At 34.8% G+C, this 26108-nt stretch overlaps 1 protein-coding gene and 1 long non-coding RNA gene across 11 annotated transcripts in view; both read right to left on the bottom strand.

Moving 5' to 3' along the window:
* The window catches only part of LOC105148554 (glucose dehydrogenase [FAD, quinone]), a 151801-nt gene that overhangs the window by 69159 nt on the left and 56534 nt on the right, over positions 1 to 26108 (bottom strand). For 9 of the 10 annotated variants that reach the window (XM_011060343.2, XM_087406772.1, XM_087406773.1 and 6 more), the window contains one exon: positions 8353 to 8506. The exons of the other annotated variant lie outside the window; for it this stretch is intronic. In XM_011060343.2, the coding sequence (XP_011058645.1) occupies positions 8353 to 8506 (154 nt within the window). The remainder of the gene's footprint in view (positions 1 to 8352; positions 8507 to 26108) is intronic. 10 annotated transcript variants of the gene reach the window in all.
* On the bottom strand, positions 16956 to 25861 carry LOC105148552 (uncharacterized). Its single transcript, XR_015545280.1, has 2 exons — positions 22508 to 25861; positions 16956 to 22435 (listed from the first exon to the last, which is right to left on the bottom strand). It is a non-coding gene; the product is annotated as an uncharacterized LOC105148552 (long non-coding RNA).

Below are 26108 nucleotides of genomic sequence, written 5' to 3'. Positions count from 1 at the left end.
AGATGAAACTCTTCTAAATTTATTTTGCACTGACTTTAGCGAACGATTTCTTGTTTTTATTTTATTCATTAACGTCCCAATTCCGCCAATACTCAATAGTTCGTCTTTTATAAGAACTGTTGAAGTCATTATTTGAACATTGAAGACGAGAATTTAAATTATCTTCACTTCATGTCTTTTCATCATCTTCAATTATTTCAGAATTATATAGTTTATAAGATTCTTGATAATCGAGATAGATTTCTTTTGTTACTTTCAACCCATTATGGTGAAAAATGTCAGTAATAATTTTTGTATATTTTCTTTTAATTTTATTTCTGCTTCAGTTACTGGTATTTCTGTTAGATATATTGAACTTATAAATGCTACGAGTAATAAAAGTCTAATAACATTAAGCGGATTGATAATCATTTTCCAAGATTAAACTTGACTTTGAATCGTAATATAAAAGCAATTTAACAAATTGCACAGACATAATTATGACAAAACTACTGCACTGACTAAACGTAAAACTGCTTCGTGAATATTCTTATATACTATCCATTTATTATACTTATCTTGAATGTTTACATAAATTTATATCATAAATTACCTAGTTGTTATCTAATCATGTATTATCAATTGACGCATTCAGCAGTAAAGAGAACATTACGGAGAGTGCTACGGAATTATCCGCTGGCGTACTTTCCACATCGCTCCCTCAACATGTTGCGGGAGCAGATGTCATCCTATTGAGTCGAAATTTTTTTTCATACATCAGTTCGACAATATCTTCGTTCAGACAAGTCACAGAATAGATATTTATAACTATGTCAAAACCAAACAGCATATCAACAAATTTCAGCTGATCCACGCCTTCTCCAAGTAGCCTCTCAATGAACCGCATTCCTTCTACTTCGTATCCACATTCGAATGCAAAATCTTCGCCATTGTCTAATCCGATTGCTGCTGATTCATTTATAGAATTAGATATCGATATCAATAATACTAATTCTATTAGGTGTTGGAATTAATTCGTAGCGTTTTACAAGTGATGGAAAGTACTTTCATTAATGTATTTTTTAATGCTCATGTGAAATAAATAACATTCTTTCATTAAAAAACGCTACGAATTAATTCCAACACCTAATAATTGCACGTTAGAAAATGAATATTTATAGGCCGAGTTCAGCAGAAATATCAAATTCAGTTTCCGAACGTTGTACTTTATTAAAAAGTGGCCAAAAAAGGCGAGATTCAAAGGAGATTTACAATGTAAAAAAAAATTAGTTGTAGTTGAGGAGAAACGAATAAAAGTGATGTAGTGCGGAATAGTTAACAAAAAGAGCCGAAAAAAACAATTCGATTCAAAGGGAAAGAAACGAACTTTTAAAATAATTTCTTACAAAAATGTAATTATGTATTGTTATTAATAATAAATTTTCCTCTCATTTTTACATACATATGTTTGTTTACTTTGTACACTTTATTTACTTTGCATACTTTAACCCTATTTTCATTACTTTATATACTTAATTTACAAATTATTTGCAATATAATTTCTTTTTTCAATTGCTTCCCGAGCCACAGACAGGTGTTTCCAGTTTAGATCTTATTGTTCCAGTCGGAACAATAAGATATATACAAAAATGTCTTAAGTAAAACTTGTATAGTTTTTTACAAGTGACAAATTTTTCAGACGTGAGATCTAACATTTCAATGTAATTTTAAATGCAACAATTTAAAAAAAATTTATTTTTTAAAGATTCAATCTTATATAATAATTTTATTATAAAACAATGGATTTAGAATAAAATTGTTTTTAATTTTTCATGGAAGAAATTAAATGTTAAAGAAATAATAACAAGGTTATGTGTATGTATATATATATATATATATATATATATATATATATATATATATATATACAGGGTGATCCAAAAGTATAGAAACGGTCAAATAACTGTGGAGGAATGCACTTTGGGGAAAAAAGTTTCAGACAAAAGTCTTAGATTTTTTTCCTGGCTATTCAATCGTGACCTGAGATTTGACCTTGAATGTCATTTCAAAGTCAAATTTACTTTTTTAAATAGGAACACATATTTTTGACCACAGGAATGGAAACAGCGGAAAATTTTACGTCCGCCTGTGACTTTGATCATGACCTTGACCATGCCCTTGAAGGTCAGTTCAACGTCAAGTTGACATTGTCAATGGAAATTCCTGTAAATTGGTATCAAGTGGTTTTCGGAGTCGCTGATTACGAATCTGAAGTCCGTTTCCAAAAATTGAAGATGGCGGATCCAATATGGATGGTGGACGAATTAAAAAAAAATTATTGAATTTTCCTTTAATTTGAATCTAGGAATGTTTTGTGTTGCTGATAACGTCTAGGATCTGCTATACCTGAAAAAGTAAGGTACACCCAGGATGTGCCACGGGGAGACTCCTAAGTACGATTTACATCCCATTTTTTTTAACTTTTTTTATTTTATTGTTTTTTTTTGGTTTTTAAAATTTTTTTGTGTTTTTTTTGTTTTTTTTTTTTATTTTTTATGATGAAGTGAGCACCCAGCCAACTAAGGCAAGATGAAGTGAGCATCCAGCCAACTAAGGCAAGATGAAGTGAGCACCCAGCCAACTAAGGTAAGTGTTAATGTAGCGGGTTAAGATGATCTTTGTACACAAGCTTTTAAGTGTGTCATCTTAAAATTACTCTCTTCAAAGCTTGTGTTCAAAGTGATTACCGTCAACTTCTTGACAAAACGCCATCAGATCGTAAAAACTTGATACTGCCCTCTCAATCATGTCTTCTTCAATGGCAGTGATTTCATCGCGTATTCGCTATTTAAGTTCCTCAATATTCGCCGGTTTTGTCCGATACACTCTATCTTTAGATAGCCCCATAAGAAGTAGTCAAGTGGCGTAAGATCTGGTGATCTCGCTGGCCATTCTATCACTCCTCGCCGACCTATCCACCTGCCTACGAACACTTCTTGTAGGTAATTTCGAATATCTCTTGCGTAATGTGGTGCTGCACCATCTTGCTGAAACCAAGTGTGATCGAAATGAACCCCTGCAAAGACCTGAATAGCGGGGACAATTTAGTTTCTCAACAACTCCTCATATTTTCGTCCATCAAGATTACCCTCAATGAAGAAGGGATCAATTATCGTATTGTTTATAATTCCGGCCCATACGTTCACTTTTTGAGGATATTGAGTGGAGCGACTATCGATAATCCATTCTGGGTTGCTCTCACTCCAATAAGACATGTTATGCCTATTGATGCTACCATTCAGAAAGAATGTGGCTTCATCTGAAAATACGATGCGCTTCAAGAAATTAGCGTCAGCATCCATCCTGTTCATCATCAACTCCGCAAACTGTACGCGCCTATCAGGATCATCGTCATTTAATTCTTGTACAAGCTTTACTTTGTAAGGATGGAATTTCAGCATTTTTGTTAGAATCCGTTGCACCGAACCATAAAATAAATCATGCTGCTGCTGCAATTTTCGAATTGTATTATGAGGATCTTCCGTAATAGAGAGAGCCACATTTAACTGATTTAATTCACTGGATATTGTTACTGGACGACCTGATTAATTACCTGAGTAATTTTAAGATGACACACTTAAAAGCTTGTGTACAAAGATCATCTTAACTCGCTACATTAACACTTACCTTAGTTGGCTGGGTGCTCACTTCATCATAAAAAATAAAAAGAAAACAAAAAAAAACACAAAAAAATTTTTTAAACCAAAAAAAACAATAAAATAAAAAAAGTTAAAAAAAAATGGGATGTAAATCGTATTTAGGAGTCTCCCCGTGGCACATCCTGGGTGTACCTTACTTTTTCAGGTATAGCAGATCCTAGACGTTATTAGCAACACAAAACATTCCTAGATTCAAATTAAAGGAAAATTCAATAATTTTTTTTTAATTCGTCCACCATCCATATTGGATCCGCCATCTTCAATTTTTGGAAACGGACTTCAGATTCGTAATCAGCGATCACGAAAACCCCCAGATACCAATTTACAGAAAAATTCAATAGTTTTTTCAAATTTCGTCAGCCATATTGGATCCACCATCTTGAATTTTTGAAAATCGACTTCAAAATCATAATCAGCGACTCCGAAAACCACTAGATACCAATTTACAGGAATTTCCATTGACAATGTCAACTTGACGTTGAACTGACCTTCAAGGGCATGGTCAAGGTCATGATCAAAGTCACTGGCGGACATAAAATTTTCCGCTGTTTCCATTCCTGTGGTCAAAAATATGTGTTCCTATTTAAAAAAGTAAATTTGACTTTGAAATGACATTCAAAGTCACGGTCAAGGTCAAATCTCAGGTCACGATTGAATAGCCAGGAAAAAAACCTAAGACTTTTGTCTGAAACTTTTTTCCCCAAAGTGCATTCCTCCACAGTTATTTGGCCGTTTCCATACTTTTGGATCACCTTGTATATATATATATATATATATATATATATATATATATATATATATATATATATAGGGTACGTCACCAAAATCCGAACAAATTTCAATTTAAATTTTCCGCTATAATGTACTTCCACCAGAGGTTGTTGTTGGCGTCTGAGAAAGCCTGATGCTTCTAGTAAACAGTCATATTCTCAAAATGGCTTCGAAGTTGAAACCAAGTGCGGAGTATAATCGAAGGCGCGATCATCGAAGGCCTTCGCGCTGGACGCTCAGCAACGGAAATAATTCGGTTCTTTGAATAAAGAACGAAATTAACCATTTATGACGTTGTGGCAAAATGCACGGCTTTAGAACAGTCCAACGAAAATTCTAGTATGAGAGGAAGAGTCACTCGAAAAACGTACTGCGAGGACCCCCGCAATCATTGAAAGGGCTCAAGCGCTGATTTCAGATGACCCAGGGCAATCATTGCGAAAATTAGCATTGATTGTTGGTGTAAGCGAATCAACAATGCATCGAATTGTCGAGGAGGACCTTCGATACAAATCGTACACATTAAAGATACGATAGATGCTCTCTAGGACTGCCAGGACAAGCCGAATTGTTCACCTCGGCTCCCATACTGGTCTCCCAAAAGCCCAGATTTAAATCCCTTGGACTACTACGTATGAAGTGTAGTTGAAAGAGTCACAAACAAGTCTCGACATCCCAATGTGACGTCATTAAGAACCGCTAGTGAGGCAGCATTCGTTGGCATAGACAGCGCTACATTACAGCGTGCGTGCGAACGCTTCAGATCAAAAATAGAGGCCGTCATTCAACCTAATGGGCTCTACAGGAATCCCTCAAGTGGCATGTAAAAGGATTTTTTGTAATATTTAATTTTTCATTAAAAACATTTTGTTTAAAGAAATTGTTCGATTTGTCCGGATTTTGGATGCATCCTGTATATATTAAAAATATTATATATTTACAAAATCTAAATACACACACACACATATAAAAACCTAAATACAAATTTTATTTAAGACATCTTTTCATATATGTTATTGTTCCGACGTCAATTACTTACGCATATGAGCATGGATAGCATATATACAGAAGCGTTAATAATTAATTCTCGAAAATGATTTGTCGTAATGTAACTTTATTACACATAGTTGAATTTGTAAAAAAATAATCTTTAATTTGATTTAAAAAATTGAAAATTTAAGAAAATTATGAGTGGGAGTATTTTGTTAAACAGAAAAATTAAAAAAATTTTTTTCTTTATAGTAGGTTTTTAATAGTATCTCGTCGATACCATCGTGTATTACCATTTTTCAAACGATTCCATACAAAATTTCAGTGATTCATGCGAGTTTTAATTTGATAACAATTCGTAGTGAATGTGTGTTTAATGTTTTTGATATAATGAGAAAAGAGCAATATCGATAGATGATAACAATATCCATAGCAATATCAATATCGATCCGTGATTCGCTTTTTATTTTTGGATGGAAAAACGTGCGAAGAAATGAAAACAAAACATTGGATGCTTTCTATATCGATATTGCTCTTTTTCCATTATATCAAAAAATACCAAACACGTTCACTACGAATTGCTGTCAAATCAAAATTATCACATGAATCACTTTGAAATTTTATATGACGTCGTTTGAAAGATGTACATGGCACCGACGAGATAATATTAAAAACCTGCTATAAAGAAAAAAAAATTTTTTTATTTTTCTGTTTAATAAAATACATCCACCACCTGTAATTTTCTTAAATTTTCAATTTTTTTACCAAATTAAAGATTATTTTTTTACAAATTCAACTATGTGTAATAAAATTATATTACGACATATCATTTTTAACATTGCAACTTGCATCAGCAATGCAGTCTATCTTCAAACACGGGTACTTATTGATTTGCCCTCATATATGTTGTACAATTTTAAAATAATTTTTTGTCAATTAAAAAGCGAAATGTGTTTCTTTTCTATAGTTGTTACTTTAAAATGTCCACGAATTATTTCAAAAATTATATGAAAATATATTTGCCCCAATATATTAGGTGTTGGAATTAATTCGTAGCGTTTTACAAGAGATGGGAAGTACTTTCATTAATGTATTTTTTAATGCTCATGTGAAATAAATAACATTCTTTCATTAAAAACGCTACGAATTAATTCCAACACCTAATACATTTATTACTAATTATTAATAAACGTCTCCAGAGAACTTGATTACTTATTTTTAAAAAACTATGGAAAAAAGCAGGATTCGAACTTGGTATTTCCAGTGTTCCGATTATCTTATGAACTCGATCACACGAAGTTTTTGTTATGCGGGTCTATGAACGAGGTGTATGAAAAATTGTAAATCATTAAATATCTCGTAAATTGTTGCATTTTGACATAATTTGTTCAATTTCTTCACTCTAGCTAACTTTATCCAAGAAATATCTCGCAGATTACAATGGAGGTATCTCCTGGATAAAATTATCCGCAACTTATCTGCAAGTGAAGAAATTAGGCATTATATATTCTGGATTAATAGAAGGGATACATTATTACTACAATTTATTAAAATTTATATATTATTTAGACGGCCCCTTTATTGATACACGCTGAGCGGCCGAGATTGCCGAGAAAGCATTTTCGCTCGCTTGAAACAAGAGCGAGAAGGATGGACGTTCTCTCGCTGTCTCTTCGCTCTTAGTGCGCCGAAGGCGAGCACACAGACATGAGCTTGTACTTATATATTGTATATAGCTACCGGTTACGCCAGGCCGCCGTTTGATTCTGTGTTGCCACCGTCAACGCGGAGTTCTTATAGCTGAGTACTCAGAAGCATTAAAGCAGAATTTTATTTTAACTAATGAAAAAAAGATGATATTTTTTAAACTTATTTTGTATAATAACTTTTTAATGAATAACGAGCAATAGTTAAAATCTATCGGAAGTTATTCAAGGTCATAGCTTTGACAACATATGTCAAAGTCATCGGGGAGGAGGGAATCTGCTAATTTGTATAATTACCTTGTTCTCTTTTCCTCAATTGATTTATCTCATTATTCTGTTCATAAAAATACGATTATAAAACAAATTAATAGTTCACAAGATATTTAATATATTTCATATCAAAATGCCTGTATAAAATAAACTATCTCGTAAACTATTAATTTATCAATATAGCTTTACCTTACAATAGTAATATTACAATAGTAAACAATTATTTCACTAACATTTTTCTGTATCTTTCACACGTTTGAAATAAAACATATAATACATATCTTTCAAAATTTTTTGTAATATTATAACAATATTTTATCCATTCGCTGCTATGTATCTATTAGTTATATATAAAACACAAAAACTACGGAGTAAAAAAAAGATCAAACTCGAGAATGAAACCCAGCCTCGAAACATGGCTTCAGAAAATACATGAAAAACACATGGAGACGATGCAATTTGAATGCCATTGCGGAAAAAGTTGGAAGTATGTACCACATGATAACGCATACACAATACACATGTATGCATATTTTATTATTAGTGCAAAATTCCAATTTTATAAAACTTTATTTTATTTGATCAAAAAGTGAATACATCAATATTTATTGAAAAATATATGCACGCGCAATCATAAGTTATTATTCACCAAACGAGAACGGATTGGATTGGATAAGACCCAGTTCCACAACTTACAGTTAACTCTTGACCGAGGTTCAACTTATTTATTGTCTTTCTTCAATTCTAAAATTGGAAAGAAATGAAAAATAAGTTGAACCTCACTTAAGAGTTACGTGAGTTGTGGATACAACTCCTTCTTTTTACTCCGTAACAAAAACAAAAAAATAATGCTACTTTTGAGAAAAATATGACAAGCATTCGCATACACTTTATACGTATTAATATATTTGTTTTACCCTTCCCAAAAAAGAAGTAATTGAGGGCTGACATAGGATTAAAGATATCCGAAAGATTTAATCCAAGACTTGCATTAAGCACAATCAAGTCAAGACCAGTTAATATATGATCCATCAAAGTTTGACCAACTGGTAGATCATTGATTACATTAATCTAAATAACACAATAATTATTTGATTAAAGAAAAAAATAATATATTTATCTTGTCTTTAAAAATTAATAAATGAGTTATAAATAGTACTACATATAAGTTGTCTCACTAAATGTGTGTGCGTGCGTGCGTGCGTGCGTGCGTGCATGCGTGCGTGCGTTCGTGCGTGCGTGCGTGCGTGTGTAGATATGTGGAAATATATTTACTTTTTAGAATTGTGTATCCTTCAGATTATCTCTTGTGTTTCCTTCAGATTATCTCTTGTAAACGTATACTCATGCAAGTTCTATTTGAAGCTTGAGAAATTTACCACCATATTCGATGCAATGCTGCTTCCAGTTGTTTCAGATTTGTGGGCGGTTCCTCTAATCTTTGTAGTTTTCTTTCCATCATATCCCATACATGTTTCAAATCCGCGCTCATTGATGGATGTCGTAACATCTCGATGATGTTTTCTTCGAGAAAGTTAATTGCAATTCTGGCTATGTGAGTGAACATTGTCCTATATCAAGATAAAGCAATGAGATGCTGCCACATCCACCAATGAGCGCGAATTTGAATTCCAATAAACATGGGATATATGATATGAAGAAGATTATGAAGGTTCGAGGAAGAGCTAACAAATCTGCAGGAACTGGAAGTAGTAATGCATCGAATATGATGGGAAATTCCTCAGATTTCAATTAAAAATTGCATGAATACACGTTTATAAGAGATCATTCAAAGATGAGGCGGAAATACCTAATTTTAAAGAGTAAATATATTCCCCCTCCCCACACACACAACGCGCGCGCAAAATCAGACCAGCAACCTCCCCCTAGTGCGCATTGGGTAATGCTAATGATGGCAATAATTGAATAAAAGTATAGATAAGTTTGATACATTGTATCTTCACGAAAAAAATTCGTATAGTTTAATTTTTTTTTAATTTATAAAAAAAAGTCCATACTTTTGATTATCATGATATTTACGAGAAAAATTTATTCCACTCCGTAGAGAGCGTTAAACTAAACAAATTTCTTTAAAAAAAAAATCGTTGAAAGCTTCACAAAGTACAGACTTTATTCTTGAATATTTGAAAAAAAACTTTGAAACGACTATTTTTTGCGGAGTTACGTCTATTTGAATTTATGCAAAATTTTGATATCCTATGCGATAAGGATTATGCCCAGTTTGGGCCCAGACTGAATAGCATTGAGACTCAGGATTGTAGAGCATAAAAAAAGGATTAAAAAGTTCCATATGCATAAATTTGTAAAATGAATTCCTTGAATGCTACAGCTGTTCAAAGTTCGCTATTATGACCATGTATTGTGTACCATGTAGGACTGGTTTTCGATTTCTCGGATCATCTAGTATCTGAAATATGTCCAATCTTGACGAATACAACTAAAACCCTTTTTGGACCTTAAATGAATAGTTATAAGTGATATATACAGGGTATCCCATTTTAATTGCCCACTCCAAATATTTCGAAAACTACACATCCTAGAAGAAAAAGTTTTAGACAAAAGTTGTAGGGTTTCGAGGGGGGCATCCAATAGTGACCTTAACCATGACCGTTATCATGGCCGTCAAGGTCATTTCAAGGTCAAGTCAAAATTTTCAAATGGAACGCCCCTTTTTTCACACCGCAATTGGAAAGAGAAAGAAATTTTACGTCCGAATATGACCTTGACCGTGACCTCAATGTCAAGATCATGTCAAGATGAAATCCAAACATCTTGAAAACTATGTGCAAAAATGTTCGACACCAAAGTTGTGAGGTTCGGCGGAGGTTACTTAATGACCATGATCATGACCTTCAAGGTTATTTCAAGGAATTAGAAAGAGGAGGAAATTTTACGGGTCTGAATTTTGTGTGATCATAAAAGCAAACTCCCAATGAAGGACCATTTTATGAAAATTAACCCTTACTCCGTAGCCCTTTGTTTCGGCACCTTAAATCTGTAAACCATGGTCTTTTAGATCCTGTGCCTTTTTTAAACGGTAAAAATGCTTTGAAAAATCTGCAGAAATTCATGAAGCTTCTTAAAACCCTCAACTACAAATCCCAATTAAATATTTCGGGAAAAATAATTTTTTTATACATTTCTTACTTGAAGAAAGTGGAAAAACCTATGGAAAAATCACTTGCTCTTGCACTTGCGGCAGGGTCTTGTAGACCCTGGGTTACAGGTTAAGGGTTAAAGATTTACATTAGTGTTAACCGACGTGTACGGCATAGAGGTCCGAATGGATTTCACACGTCATTGGCCCTGAAAAGGGCCGATATTAGTCAGCAGTTGGATTTCTGTTGTTTGTAGTAGTTTAACGGTTATTTTAGATTTTTTTCTGTCTTTTTTTTCTGTAAACCGTATCATGGGCGATTATCCGCCTAATGAAATTGTTGATATGATTCGCCAAGTTGGTCGAGCTGAGCATAATTATTCACTAGCAGCGCGCTTTTATGCTGAAAAATATCCGAACATGCGTCATCCTGATAGGAAGACTATAAAAAGGCTTTGCACCAGAGCTGAGAACGGAAGTCTAAAAAGAGAGCGACGAAAATCAGGTGCTAGTAAAGAAAAATCTGTAGCTGTTGTGGCAGCTGCTATTGTGGATCCTCATATGTCAACAAGAGAAATAGAAAAAAGGCATGGTATCCCAAAATCAACGGCCAATCGAATCCTGAAGGCTCAAAAATTCCATCCCTATCACATTCACATGCTTCAAAAATTAGAAGAGACTGATTATCCTCGACGTTTAGCTTTCTGCAACTGGGTGCAAGGCCAGGTGGAAGCAGATCCAGCATTCGTTGCAAAGGTACTGTTCAGCGATGAAACCACCTTCACCAATAGAGGTGACGTTAATAGGCATAATATGCATTATTATGCAGATGTTAATCCACACTGGAAAAGACATAAGGAGTTCCAACGTCAATGGTCGCTTAATGTCTGGGCTGGCATTGTGGATGATTACATTGTGGGACCATATTTCTTTGAGGAAAATTTAAATGGTAATAACTATTTAGATTTTGTTCGAACTGAGTTACCAAATCTTTTAAGAAATGTACTTCATAATATTCAGGAAATAATGTGGTTCCAGCAAGATGGGGCCCCGGCACATCGATCTCGACAAGTAAAAAATTACTTAAATGAGCGATTCCCAAACAGATGGATTGATCTGGGAAGTACTACGCAAATTTGGCCACCACGATCACCGGACTTAACTCCTTTGGATTTTTTTCTTTGGGGATATCTCAAAGAGAAAGTCTATAAAACGGAACCCACAACAATGGAAAATATGAAGGACAGAATTCGAAGGGCATGCCAAGATATTCCTCCAACTTTTCTTCAAAATGTAAGAAATTCCTTCCAAAGAAGAATTAACAAATGCATGGAAGTGAATGGAGAGGCATTTGAACATTTAAAATAGATCCCTGAACTTGATTGATACATCTTGCCATGGTTGTTTGGGCATTTCCTAACTTATTCAATTTCACTATTAGATCTTACCTTTATTGGTTGGGTTGTACACTTTATTTTGCCTTTGATGGCTGGATATTGTGTAAATTATCCAGATTCTCCATTACATCTTGCCTTTATTGGCTGAATTATTCATTACATTTTGCCTTTGTTGGCTGGATGCTCCATTACATCTTCCCTTTGTTGGCTGGATGCTTAATTACATCTGGCCTTTATTGGCATTCAGTTATTTACATGGTCCATCAACTGCTGACTAATATCGGCCCTTTTCAAGGCCAATGACGTGTGAAATCCATTCGGACCTCTATGCCGTACACGTCGGTTAACACTAATGTAAATCTTTAACCCTTAACCTGTAACCCAGGGTCTACAAGACCCTGCCGCAAGTGCAAGAGCAAGTGATTTTTCCATAGGTTTTTCCACTTTCTTCAAGTAAGAAATGTATAAAAAAATTATTTTTCCCGAAATATTTAATTGGGATTTGTAGTTGAGGGTTTTAAGAAGCTTCATGAATTTCTGCAGATTTTTCAAAGCATTTTTACCGTTTAAAAAAGGCACAGGATCTAAAAGACCATGGTTTACAGATTTAAGGTGCCGAAACAAAGGGCTACGGAGTAAGGGTTAATTTTCATAAAATGGTCCTTCATTGGGAGTTTGCTTTTATGATCACACAAAATTCAGACCCGTAAAATTTCCTCCTCTTTCTAATTCCTTGAAATAACCTTGAAGGTCATGATCATGGTCATTAAGTAACCTCCGCCGAACCTCACAACTTTGGTGTCGAACATTTTTGCACATAGTTTTCAAGATGTTTGGATTTCATCTTGACATGATCTTGACATTGAGGTCACGGTCAAGGTCATATTCGGACGTAAAATTTCTTTCTCTTTCCAATTGCGGTGTGAAAAAAGGGGCGTTCCATTTGAAAATTTTGACTTGACCTTGAAATGACCTTGACGGCCATGATAACGGTCATGGTCAAGGTCACTGTTGGATGCCCCCCTCGAAACTTTTGTCTAAAACTTTTTCTTCTAGGATGTGTAGTTTTCGAAATATTTGGGGTGGGCAATTAAAATGGGACACCCTGTATATAAGTAATATGTTAATCGAAGAGAGGAGAGAGACACTCAAAGTATGAAATAAAAGGTTTTAATTCCCTAATTGAAATATGGATAATATATGGATCTCATCTCTCTTCAGCTTCTTCATCGGAACTCTTTCTAAAAGTAAAAAAAACATCATTAATTGTTCTTGCTGGCATATGATCTTCGTCAGAGTGTTGGACATATCCCAGATATCATATAAATGTTATTATGTGCACACAACACCCAACCGACAGCCATTTTTGCAAGAACAATAATATTCTGGAATGGCTTGATCTCCTTCACCATCACGTTCTGCCAAAACGTACACATAATAGAGTACGATTCATATGTCTACATTGTATTCGAATTTTGAGAAAAGCATCATGTACGGCTATGCCATAATTAGCAAGATTTGTTGCCTCAACATCATGACTTATCTATATAAAATGTCGTCCCGTAGTAACCATGTTCTCTATATGTATATCTGGTTTGTTTAATTTGATATGATCCCAGACTAATCTTATACAAATCGTCGTCTGTCAGTACTAGAAACCCTTCTAACTCATATGTTCAGATTTTGTTCTTGGATTAATCGAAATAACAGATTTGGTTTATGCAATCGATCTAACATAAGTTGTGCAATCTCTTTCGAATGCTCAGCGTCTGATATGATGACTAAATGAAACATATTATGAAAAGCAGCAGCATTTCGAAAATCATTAGATGAGGAATCTATTGAATACGCCAAAGGCGGTTAATAGGAACCTCTGTCCACAAATATTTATTCGGTTCGCAATCTGAACGCGAGTGTTCTCCGACACACAATGTTGATGTCTATGGGACAACCAAATATACACTTTTTGACTGCAAGATGCCCTACTAATGTCCAATTGGATTTAACAAAAAGGCTGCGGTTCAGTATTTTTAATATTTAAATGTGTCGAATGGGGTTCTTGTGAAACTACTAGGCTCTTGTTTCAAGAAATCTAGCACTTCCCCAGCCAACAAATGTTTACACGACTGGTTTAATAAATATTTTCCACGTTGCCCACAGTGAATCTCATCGCAATCAATAACTGCTTTGGGATGATCCCGTACAAAAGATTGATTTATCCTGATTGGTACATTTGCCGCTTGTCCATCCCCCCCCCCCCCGCCCCATCGCCGTCATTACAAACAAATCCGAATTTTTGTGACATGATGGCATGAATCGCGATCAGGGACTTAGCCAAATTAATGAACTAAATATATTTTAGATATTATTTCAATGTCTTTGATACAATCCGTTACAGCGGAGAGGTGGATGCAGAGAAATTGGATAAGACTAATGGTACATGGTCATAATAGCGAATTTTGGAGTTTTAACACTCGGGAAACTTCTCCTATAAAGTTGGGCTCATGGAATTTTTTATTCTCTTTTGATATCTTAAAATTTTAGGCATGTCTCATGTTCATCCGTGATCCAAATTCCCTTATAGACATAGTCCTTTGTTGACGAGTGTATATCACGAATTTTAATATAACGCATCACTATTTATAATAAGAATGTTTAACAATAAAACCATGGTGAAAGGGCTAACATGGTGTGTGTGTCTCTCTCTAAATCTTTATCCTCTCTGTCTGCCAATCCATGGATGTTTCGTGAGAGATAAAGGCTACCAACTGAACCACGAAACATTTTTCGTATCAAGAAATTAACATACTCAATCTTTCCTTGTCTGACATACTTTATAATGCATCTTAGTTTCTCTTTCTAACCTTTATAATTTCTGTCTTAAATTAAATATTGAATAAAAAATTAAATAAACAATGACAGTGCCAATAATCAATATGGAATAAGTAAAAGGATATCACCAATGCAGTAAATATCATATTGATTATTATTACAAAATTATTAACGTAATTAAAATTATAATACATAAATAATATTAAGATTATTGATTATAAATTAAAAATATTAGCATATATAGTTTGGTTAAAAATTAAGTATAGTTAAGTTAAAAATTAATTATGACATGAATAGTAAAAAATTTTTCATGCACGAATATGTATTGTTAGGGATTGGGCCAGAAGAGAGTGGGGAGCATCACGTGACGGCGGAGAGGCACGACGGTCAGGATTACGGGGCGCGTGGATCCGGATTTTTCTCGTGAAGAGTCATTCGTATTTTAGAATGTATTTAGAGTTAAAACACGTAGAAATAAATATTTGCATGGGTTCAAACACACAATTCGATGTTTAGTTAATTGCGCAGTCATTTATCCGCAAAGGTTACAACAATTGGCGCTGCGGCAAAATCATCAACTTTAAGATTAGACGAGAACGTGCAATGAAACTTCAAGCACAAGGAACAATTCGTATACACGTTAACACAAAGCCAGCAACAGTTAACTAAGGGGCAGAAGATACTCTTGCTTGACAGTTTTCGGAATGGCAAAAGCAAATATTGAATCTATTGTCAACGCAAACACAAGGTAATGCTTCTTCAAGTACATCACAGTTAGGTAAATTGAGTGGTTAAAGCCTCCCAGCAAACGAGAATGGATTAAAATGGATTGAAATTTTTTTCTATCCGAATGCATATTTTATATATTTTTGGATTTAATTGGATTCAATTGGATTCAATTGGATGCAATTGGATTGAAAAATTGCATTTTCTATTCAAAATTTAGAATTGAACAGTATTCACAATGCAAAAAAAGCTAATATTTTTTAGATTGAAAGGCATAGAAATATACTCCATGCAATTTCTATAAATGAATAAAAATGCATTCAGGATTGAAAAGCATTCATTTTTAACATTCGTGAATCAATATTTCTGAAAATCTGAATCCATTTCAATCCATTCTTGTTTGCTGGCCGTTTAATAAATGCTGGGAATTTATTAAAATTAAAACAATGTTGACGATAAAAGAATGAATTTTTTGATCCCCCATCGAATGACTACATTTTTATTAGGCATTATCACAACAGCGAAACAGGACATCAAATATTGTTTGACAAAACGACTACAATAGCTAACATTACATCATATTGTCCAAAGAAAGTATAGAGAAGCCATAGAGATACAAAAACAATCTAAATAGAGATAATGGCTACAATATAAATAAAATATGGAAAACCATTCTCCCGGTTATTGAAGACCAATTTCCCTCATCTCTCCCCCTCCCCCCTTCTCTCTCACAATTCTCTTCTTTCCTCCAACCACTCCAAGCGTAATATAAAAGAAACGGCCCGGAGGAATAGCTTAGTATCAGGCTGCTCCTCGTCCTGATGAAGTGGACTTCATGAAACGTTGGCATTCCAAGAATGGATCTGAACACGGAGGAAATTCACGAATCGCATAATCTTTATGATGACTATATTTATACCTATATCTATAACTTACTATTATCTTTAAACTTTATCTCTTCGTTCACCACGTGCATATACTAACGGACGCATGCTTAATTTGATATAATTAATTTTAAATTACAGGATGTACTTACAATCAATTGATGGGAAGAAAACACATAAAAGTATTAAATAAAAAAAAAATTATTTTACCAGCGATAACAGTCCGCTACAGATGTTCAAAATGATGACCATCCATGGCAAGACATTGTCGTGATTTTAGACAAAAATGTAACGTTAAAACATAAATGAAAATTTATTCATGAATGTTTCCGAAACACTGCTGAGACTAACAATACTGCTTCGACTAACACCGGTTCATTCATGTATGTGTGTTGCTTCAATCAAACTACAAAGGTTATCCAAAACAAGGTCATTTAGTGTAAATATACAAATTCCGATGAACTCAATGAATACAATCCGCACAGCCTCATTGTGACAGTGAAAAGAATTAGTTTACTTTTCCATCATGCCTTTTTATACAAAAGAAGAGAAAATTGATATGATTTTTGCTTATGGTGAAAGTGATAATTGTATAAGGCAAGCTGTACGTATGTACGGAAACAGATTTCCTGATCGCTCTTGTCCAGCGTTCTGCTTATTCTGAAATAAAAGTGTTTAAAGAAACTGGCAGTGTGGATAAGAAGCAGCGAGTAAGAGCTAATAAGGTAACAGATGAAAGGAATAAGATAAATATCTTAGCAGCAGTTTTACCATAAATCCACATGTCAGTATAAGATATCTTGAACGCGCAAGCGGTATTAATCGAAGTAATATTGTAAAGATCCTACATCGTAATAAGTTCCTTTTCATGTCTCTCTCCATCAAGAATTACACGGAACAGATTTTGAAAGTCGCATAAGGTTTTGTGAGTGAGGATTGCGGAAACTTCGAAATGATACATTCCTCAAAAAAGTTCTTTTCTGACAAAGCATCTTTCATTAACTATGGTCAAATCAATTTACGTAATTCACATTATTGGTCCGTAGAAAATTCACGGTGGTTAAGAGAGATTGATAAACAAAAATCTTGGTCAATTAACGTTTGGTGTGGAATTGTTGATAATAAAATTATTGGTCCATATTTCATTGAATAGTGATAAATACAAAAAATTTTTAGTGGAAATGCTGCCCATCTTATTAGAAGATGTCTCATTAGACGTCTGGCAGGCCTTACGGTACCAATATGATGGTTGTCCAGCCCATTCACGTGCTATAACTATCATTTTAAATAGAAAATTCAGAAATCGTTGGATTGGACGAATAGAAAATCATAAATGGCCACCACGATCGCCGAACTTGATACCACTAGATTTCTTTTTATGGGGAAAATTGAAAGCAGATGTGTATCATAACGCACTGACTACTAAAGACATGAGGGAACGCATACAACGAGCTTGTGGTGCAATCGATCACACTTCAATGTGTAACACAATCTGGGTAAACGTTTTAGACAATGTCTTACCGTAGACGGTCAACAATTTTGAACATCTGCAGCGGACTGTTATCGCTGGTAAAATAATTTTTTTTATCTAATACTTTTTTATGTATTTTCTTCCCATCATTTGATTCATCTCATTATTCTGTTCATAAAAGTATTAAGATATGGTTATCAAAAAATTAATAGTTTACGAATTATTTAATATTTTATGTCAATATGTGCCACAATAAAATATAAAATATCTCGTAAACTATTGATTTTTTGATATCGCTATCTTAATATTTTTATATGCAGAATAATTAGAGGAATCATATTATGTAAAAAAATTCACATAATTCCATTTATAAAAATGAAGTTGACCTTCAAATCTTCTAGGCACCTCCAGAAAAAATGTTCATCACTATACGATGCCCCTCTCGAAACCAAACAATTTTTATTTCAAGCATTTCTTCCTATCCTCAAAACTGTGGGTATTATTCGGGTGGCCGGTCTTAAGTGGGACACCCTATATAAGCTCATTGTATATATTCTTAGTGAATGCTTGGTTTTTACAAGAAACAGCTAATTATATAGACATTAGACTTATAGATGATTAAGTGCATTAATTAATTTTGCTGAGCTTAGACATTTCTATCTCCGGCACTGCAGTGGTGCATTATGCTCGCTTCGCATCGAGTGCGATAGATTCTACATTCGGACGTACAAAAACAGGATCATTTGGATGCATCCATAACTTTATAGGAATAATCACAATATATTTGCAGGAATCTGGTAACGAGGATTACATCATATGCTGAAAATTATGTGGAAAGCTCTCTCTTTTCCTATGCATTAATACTATGGCTTTATAAAGGTAATTAATTAAAGATCAATTATATATATATAATAAGTAAAAAATATGCAAAAAACAGGTATGCCGAATTTGAGGTTCCGTTGAATGAATGCAGTTTATGTAATGTGAGAATAAATCGTCATTAGTGTCTGTGCTTCTTTTCCTTAATATTTATAATAGGAAAAACTGAAGTAAGTATATAATATAGACTGATGCTATCAGATTAGACTTTATAATATTAACTCTTTCCGAATCGATTATTATATTATTTTAAGTGTAATTTATATATAAGTGATATCGTGATTTGAAGATTCAAGTGGCAGTAAGATGTAAATTCAGATACATAGCATAATAAACATGGTTACACATAGTCTGCATAGTAAACCTGATTAAATATTACGCATGGTCTGCACAAGATGATTTACTTCAGACTTGTAATATATAATGACATTTAGTAATGTTATGCTTGATTGATACAAACATAACTTTATGGCGATCACTTAAATTAACAATTACAGTCGTACTGAATTAATCTGGATATAATATTATTTAAATTCTTTTGTACGTTATTGGCTCTTTGCCCTTCTATACTATCTTTTGTTATAAGTACAGAATCTTTTTAATACTTTTAATTTTATATACGCGGGCGAAATAATGCGTCATTGTCATAAATATTTTAATTTCTCTTTTTCTTATATTCGATATGAATATGGTTTTGAAACTTGTCAATTTTTAAAAGAGTTTTGTAACCTAATTAAATTGAGTGTTAACATTAGAACTCGCATCAGATTCTTGAAATCTTGCATTAATTACAATTTAGTTTCTCCACATCTTAAAAGATACACGAATATTAGAAGTTTAGCTTTGTTTAATAGTCATTCTTACAGAAGACTTCAGAGAATACAAGTTAATAATGTGAAAGTAATTTTGCAATTAGAATTGAAGGACTCTTACAATCACTTACATTGTATCAGAATGAGCATCTTTGATTTTTCCTTTAAAATCCATAATGTTTTGCCAGTCTCCATGGTTTGCGAATTTTTCAAATATTTTTAGACAATATTAACTTTTTTCAACATAAGAAGAATTGATAAAAAAATTCTATGGTTAAAGGAAAAAGATTTGAAAAATAAAAGAGCAAATATTAAGCCAATTTCTTATGTTTGTGCTTCGAATAATGAATTGCTAAATAAAATTACATCTAACAATGTCATTAATGACATTTCTTTACAGGGTATGGAAAAAATACATATTTCGGCTGAACTGTTTGGAGATGCGGCTCCTCTAGATTTTTTAAATAACAAATGGTTCCTCAATTTGAGCAATATTGACATTCCTATAGAAGTCCAGTATCTGCTTCAGTTGGGGGAAGGCTTTGGCCTTCCTATTACTAAACATAATATTGATAGAACATTAATTGAGTTCATTAAGAATATTGAGAATAATATTATTGGTCGTCAGAATAATATAATTAATTTCATTAGAAATAATACGGTTTCAATTCTGGAGAAGTTTCAGAATGATTTTCCTAGGATTGGTTCGAATGATAAATTATTATTTGATTGGTTTAAGACAACAAAATTATTTGTTAGAAATCATCCTGAAATATTAATTTCTAAAGCAGATAAAGGTAATGTTACTGTTGCTCAAAATAAACTAGATTACATATCCAAGATGGAATTGATATTTTCAGATAAAAATACACATGAGTTGATAACTAAAGATCCTACAAAAAAAACTTAGTGATTCACATAACATGCTTAGTAGGTGGAAAGGAAAAGGGTTAATAGACTTGACGTATCGGAAGTTGCGTACGACTGATGGGATCATTCCTAGAGCATATGGTTTAACAAAGATACATAAACAAAACTATCCTTTGAGAATCATTGTTTCATCTTTAAATAGTCTATTATATAATTTATCATTGTTTCTGCATAATATAATTACAGATTCTATACCAGAGACTCCTAGTTTTATAAAAAATAGCTTTGACTTAATTAATAAACTTACGGATGTCAAACGGAACCAGATTCTATTGGTTTCCTTGGATGTGGTATCTCTATTTACTATTGGGAGTACAAATTAGTTCGGTTCGTTTTTTTGTGTTCAAAAATGCATTTACTTCAAAACAAAATGAATGAACAGATTAATTAAAGATTATTGTCCATCGCTGGCTACTACTTTTTCCCATTTTTCAGGCAATTTTCGAATTCCATCTCGAAAAAATGACTCGTCTTTGGAAGCGATCTAATTTTGGAGAAGTGACTTGCCAAATCGTGCTGCATCCTTCGGAACAATCAATAATCAGAAGGAGCAATGTCCGGAGAATACGGCGGGTACGGTAAAACATCCCATTTGAGCATTTCCAAATATTTTTTTACGACTTTTGCGACATGAGGCCGAGCGTTGTCATGAAGAAAAATAACTTTATCATGTCTTTGCTCGTATTCCGGCCGTTTTTCTCGCAATGCACGGCATTTTTTTCTCAAACGAATCAATTGTAGCCGATACTGATCGCCCGTAATGGAATCATCAGATTTCAGCAGCTCATAGTAAACAACATCCTTTTGGTCCCACCAAATACAGAGCATGATCTTCGAACCATGAATGTTCGGCTTTGGTGTTGATGTTGAAGTCGATGGCAACGATTGACCGGGCTTAGCGTAGTATTTTTTTTTCTTGGGGTTGTCGTAGAATATCCACTTCTCATCTCCAGTCACAATCCGATGCAAAAAACCTTTTCTTTGTTGTCTTTGAATCAGCTGTTCGTAAGTAAAAAATCGCCTTTCAGTTCATCGGTTTTAGTTCATAAGGCATCCAATTTCCTTGTTTTTGAATTATTCCCATGGCTCTCAATCGTGCAGAAACGGCTTGTTGAGTTACTCCCAATGATTCTGCAAACTCCTCTTGCGTTTGACTCTGATCTTCTTCGAGTAATGCCTCTAATTCTTTGTCTTCGAATTTTTTTGGCTGTCCAGAGCGAGAGGTTTGTCTTCAACGCTGAAATCTCCATCCTTGAAACGTCGAAACCATTCCCTACATGATTTATCAGTTGGAGCAGTGTCATCATAAACTTCGACAAGCATTCGATGGGCTTCAGCTGCACTTTTCTTCCAATTAAAGCAGAATCTCCCGCAAATGCTGCTTAGTAAACACAAAATTCGACATTTTAAACACAGTAAAAATCAAGGTTTTTGTATGAAACTCAGCAATATAAACTGAATATTATTAGCAAATGTCTAACCTCTCTGAAAACGCCAAAATCAGCTGTCACTATGAACCATTCACAACAGCCGGAGCCATCTTTTGGAAAACGGACCGAACTAATTTGTACTCCCAATAATATATCTATAGATTTGACATCTGATAGTGTGGTTGTGAGGTGAGATGCTATATCCAAGAAGACTAAAATTCCTTTGGACAAATTTTTAATTGCCTTTCGGATGGTTTTAAATTCTACGGTTTTTATCTTTAATAAAAAAATATACAAGCAAATTTTTGGGACTCCCATGGGTTCACCTTTGTCACCTGTTGTTGCAAATATGGTTATGCAGGACTTTAAAAATGGCTATCGGAATGCTGCCTTGTCGACTGCTATTTTATTATCGATACGTTGATGATATTGTCTTAGCTGCTCCGTCTGAGAGTGTTTGTGATATTTTGAATATTTTTAATTCGTTGCATATTAGATTGCAGTTCACCATGGAGATTGGTCTTGATGGAAAAATAAGTTTTTTAGATACGATGTTGATTATTGAAGAACGAAATCTTATTTTTGATATATACCGTAAAGCAACCTTTTCCAGTAGATTTCTTAATTTCCATTCACACCATCCATTTTATCATAAAAGAGGTGTAATTTATGGGGTTGTGGATAAGATTTTTTGTTTGTGTCATCCGAAATTCCAACGAAATAATTTGGTTGACGCTATTAAGATTTTTTTACAGAATGGGTCCGTTTTATTTTTTCGACTATTCATAATAGAATTAAATATCACATTAATAAGATTAATAATTTGAATAAAAATAAGGATGACACTGAGAGATTTTTTACGATTTCATATAATACGATATCCGAAAGATTTATACCTATTGTTAACATATTTAATTGTAAATTGACTTTTACCATTCCTATTCACATTAAGAAGTTTTATAAAAAGAGGAAAGGATGATTTAGAACACGTTCAGAATCAAAATGTGGTCTGCAGAATATCTTGCGAGGATTATGATGTCAGTTATGTTGGCCAAACTAAAAGACAATTAAAGACTAGATTGCATGAACATGTTTCTGATATCAATATAAGCTCAAAATCTCCATCAGTGATTTCCAACCATCGTATTGAGGAGAATCATAACTTTAAAGTGGAGTATTAGATGTAGAGCCTTCATATAATAAAAGATTGATATCTGAAATGGTCCATATTAAAAAACAGAAACATGGAATAAATAGACAAAAACACGAAGTCTTTGCCGGAATTATATTTTGACATTATACATTCTCTTTCTCCTTCCTAATATCTTCTCTCCCTTTTTCCCCCCTATTTTGCCGTTTTTCGTTCTCGATAATGTTTTTCTGCTTGACATTTCATTATTTGACATCGTGCAAATCAGATGCTTGTTACCTTTGCAAATTTGCTTATAATAACTTATAAAATAAAAAGACTATTATATTGTATCACGAAATGGATTACAGTCTACATTTTTTTCTTGTTGTGTATTATTGGACTCTTAACATATTTACTAAGGTACATTATCATATTACTAATTTTTATGTAATTAATATTAATTCTTTTTGTACACGGTTACTTTTCCAGAATTTTCTTATGACTTTGTTAATTCTTGATAAAAATGACTCGCAGCATATTACACAGAAAGAAAAATTTTATATTAAGGAATTGTAAGAATATTGTAAGACCATGTACAGATTTTTAATTTAGAACGATGTTTATATTATTGTAAGATTACATTGAAAATAACTCGATTGGAATTGAAACGTTTGTTTATTTTAATTGTTTTATATTAATTTTGCTTATTTAAATTAAAATTCTTTTATATGTTATTGGCTCTTTGCCCTTCTTGTATAATCAAAGAGTTAAAGATATTTATCTCAGTTAATTAGGCTAAGATAACATTGAGATTTTGATATTCCATATCTTGATATTCTCTGACATTTTATGCATATTGAAGAATAATCACAAATCTAGACTATATTGAAGAACAGGATTGAAAGACGCCACATATACTTGTAAGTTATATATATATATATATATATATATATATATATATATTGTGACGTGACGTTTTCCGTCCGTCACAAGGGCCGCATAGCCTGACCGAACAGTCTAGCGTCCTGAGTCCTCTCACATTTTGGGGGGCGGACGCACCTGCGTCTTTTTCTGCGACGTTGTTGCGTGCCTTGCGCGTTCCACGTCGCCGTTTTCGTTTTCCTTTTTCTGTGTATTCCCGTACCGAGGGTCATAGGAATCGGCGACTCCCGCAATCTTGGCAGACGCCACCTCACCGGAGAGGAGAAGAAGAAGAACGACCAGGAATGGGAATTGAGAGACGACCGCTGCTGACGGACCCGCTGGGGCGCACGACACCTGACCCCGGATCGCACGCAGGTGATATCATTCATTATTACGCCCTTTTTGTTGTCGCAAGGCATTTCCTATCGCACCCTCTTCCAGGCATGAAGCGGACCGAGAGTTGGAATGACAGGACGGGGGTGGCCACTCTACGCCCCAAGGACGGCGAGAATCCCGAATAGGCACCTCGAGGCCACGAGGTGGCCCGAAAGGATCGAGGCGGCCTCTCGAATTTCGCGCGCCAGGACATGCAACACGGGCATGACGCGGTTTCCGCGATTAGCGGAGCCGCGGAGCCACGCGCCAATCAGGCGCGATAAGGCCCCCTCGCGGAGATAACGAGCCCTGTGTGCCCCCGGGAGGATTAGCGCCCGGCACTTGTGCTGTGGCCCGCTTGACGAAAGCATGTGAAAGGACGCAGAGCGTAAAACAGACGAGAGCCTTCCGAAGACGACCCGGACGAGCACCTGCGGGGGAGTCACGGTGAGACGAGCGTCACAACTGTACAGTCGCCGGTTTCCGCATCCGGGAGGCGTAGTTTTATCGGAATTCTATCGGGCGTATGATAGTGAGTGCACGTGGCATTGCCGTGCATTAGATTTTCGCGGGATTCGAATACACGTGTCGCCTCCCGGAACGGCCCCTTATCATCGGGATAATCCTACTGCGTCCGCCAAGGCCACAGCCTCGTCAGTCGTTGTAAATTTCTATCGCGGATCACATGTTGCGTCGAAGTTCCATACCGTAATATTGTCGCGTATCGTGTCGTCTCGGACGCCTGTAGCGTAAGATTTGCATGTCTAATAGGGCATCGGCCCCTGTGTCATAGCTTAACGATAACTATAATAGCAATTGGTAATTGTGCGTATTCTATCATATCGAGATTGCGTAGTGTCGAGTTTACATTCGATCTTTCCCTGAATCTCAGCTGAGCGGCGCGAGAGCGCACGAGATCACGCCGTGCCCGCGCTACGAGCGTTGTCGAACTCCGTAGTATTTTTGAAGCGGCGAAGTCTTGTTCGTATAATTCGCGAGAGTATCCCTGGCGTGAGCTCGTGTCGCGGGAATCTAACGAAGTGCATACGTCTAGCGTGCAGCTGGGGGCCCGCATAAAGCCGCTATCGCGCTCAATCCGAACTTATCGCTGCAATATTGTCGACAAATGTAAACTCAAGTCGAAGACTTATTTAATATACGTGTTAACTTTGTTAATTCTGGTATGTTTTATTGCCGTCCCTATTCACTTCTCCAAATGATTCGCTATCCTTGACTACGAACCGCCCCCTCTGCCATTTCCGAGGCTGAGCTACCAGTTGAGAGCCCGTCGTCATTCACAGCTCGTCCGAATATTGCATGAAGAAAGTATCGTGTAATTTTGAGAAAGAGTGGCACGCTCGTGCCTGGCGCCCAACTATCGTTTTGCGATTGTGTGTCCTAAGAGCGATCGCGCGAAGACCCATTCCTGCCGCGTCTTGTAACGACGCCCGTCATCCGCTTACATAGGGAAATCCCAGCTGTGAATGCGCGACGAAGTTGCATCACGCTCGTTAGTGCGGTTGCAATATATATATATATATAATTTTATATATATATATATATATATATATATATATATATATATTAGGTGTACAAATAAGTTTCCGCCGTTTGACAAAAGACGGCGCCACTAGCAAGCTATGGTTAAAATTGTCTGATGTAAAACATTATATCGTAAGGTTGGACATCTGTCAACAACATAATCTTGAAATACTAGCGATTTTGTATCAGCATCATATATTTTTTTTTGTGCGAAAATGCCG

Source organism: Acromyrmex echinatior, chromosome 6 (assembly GCF_024713525.1).
Source record: "Acromyrmex echinatior isolate Ae372 chromosome 6, ASM2471352v2, whole genome shotgun sequence".
NCBI lineage: Eukaryota > Metazoa > Arthropoda > Insecta > Hymenoptera > Formicidae > Acromyrmex > Acromyrmex echinatior.
Note: the sequence above shows the minus strand (reverse complement) of the source record. Positions and strands in the feature narration are given on the sequence as shown.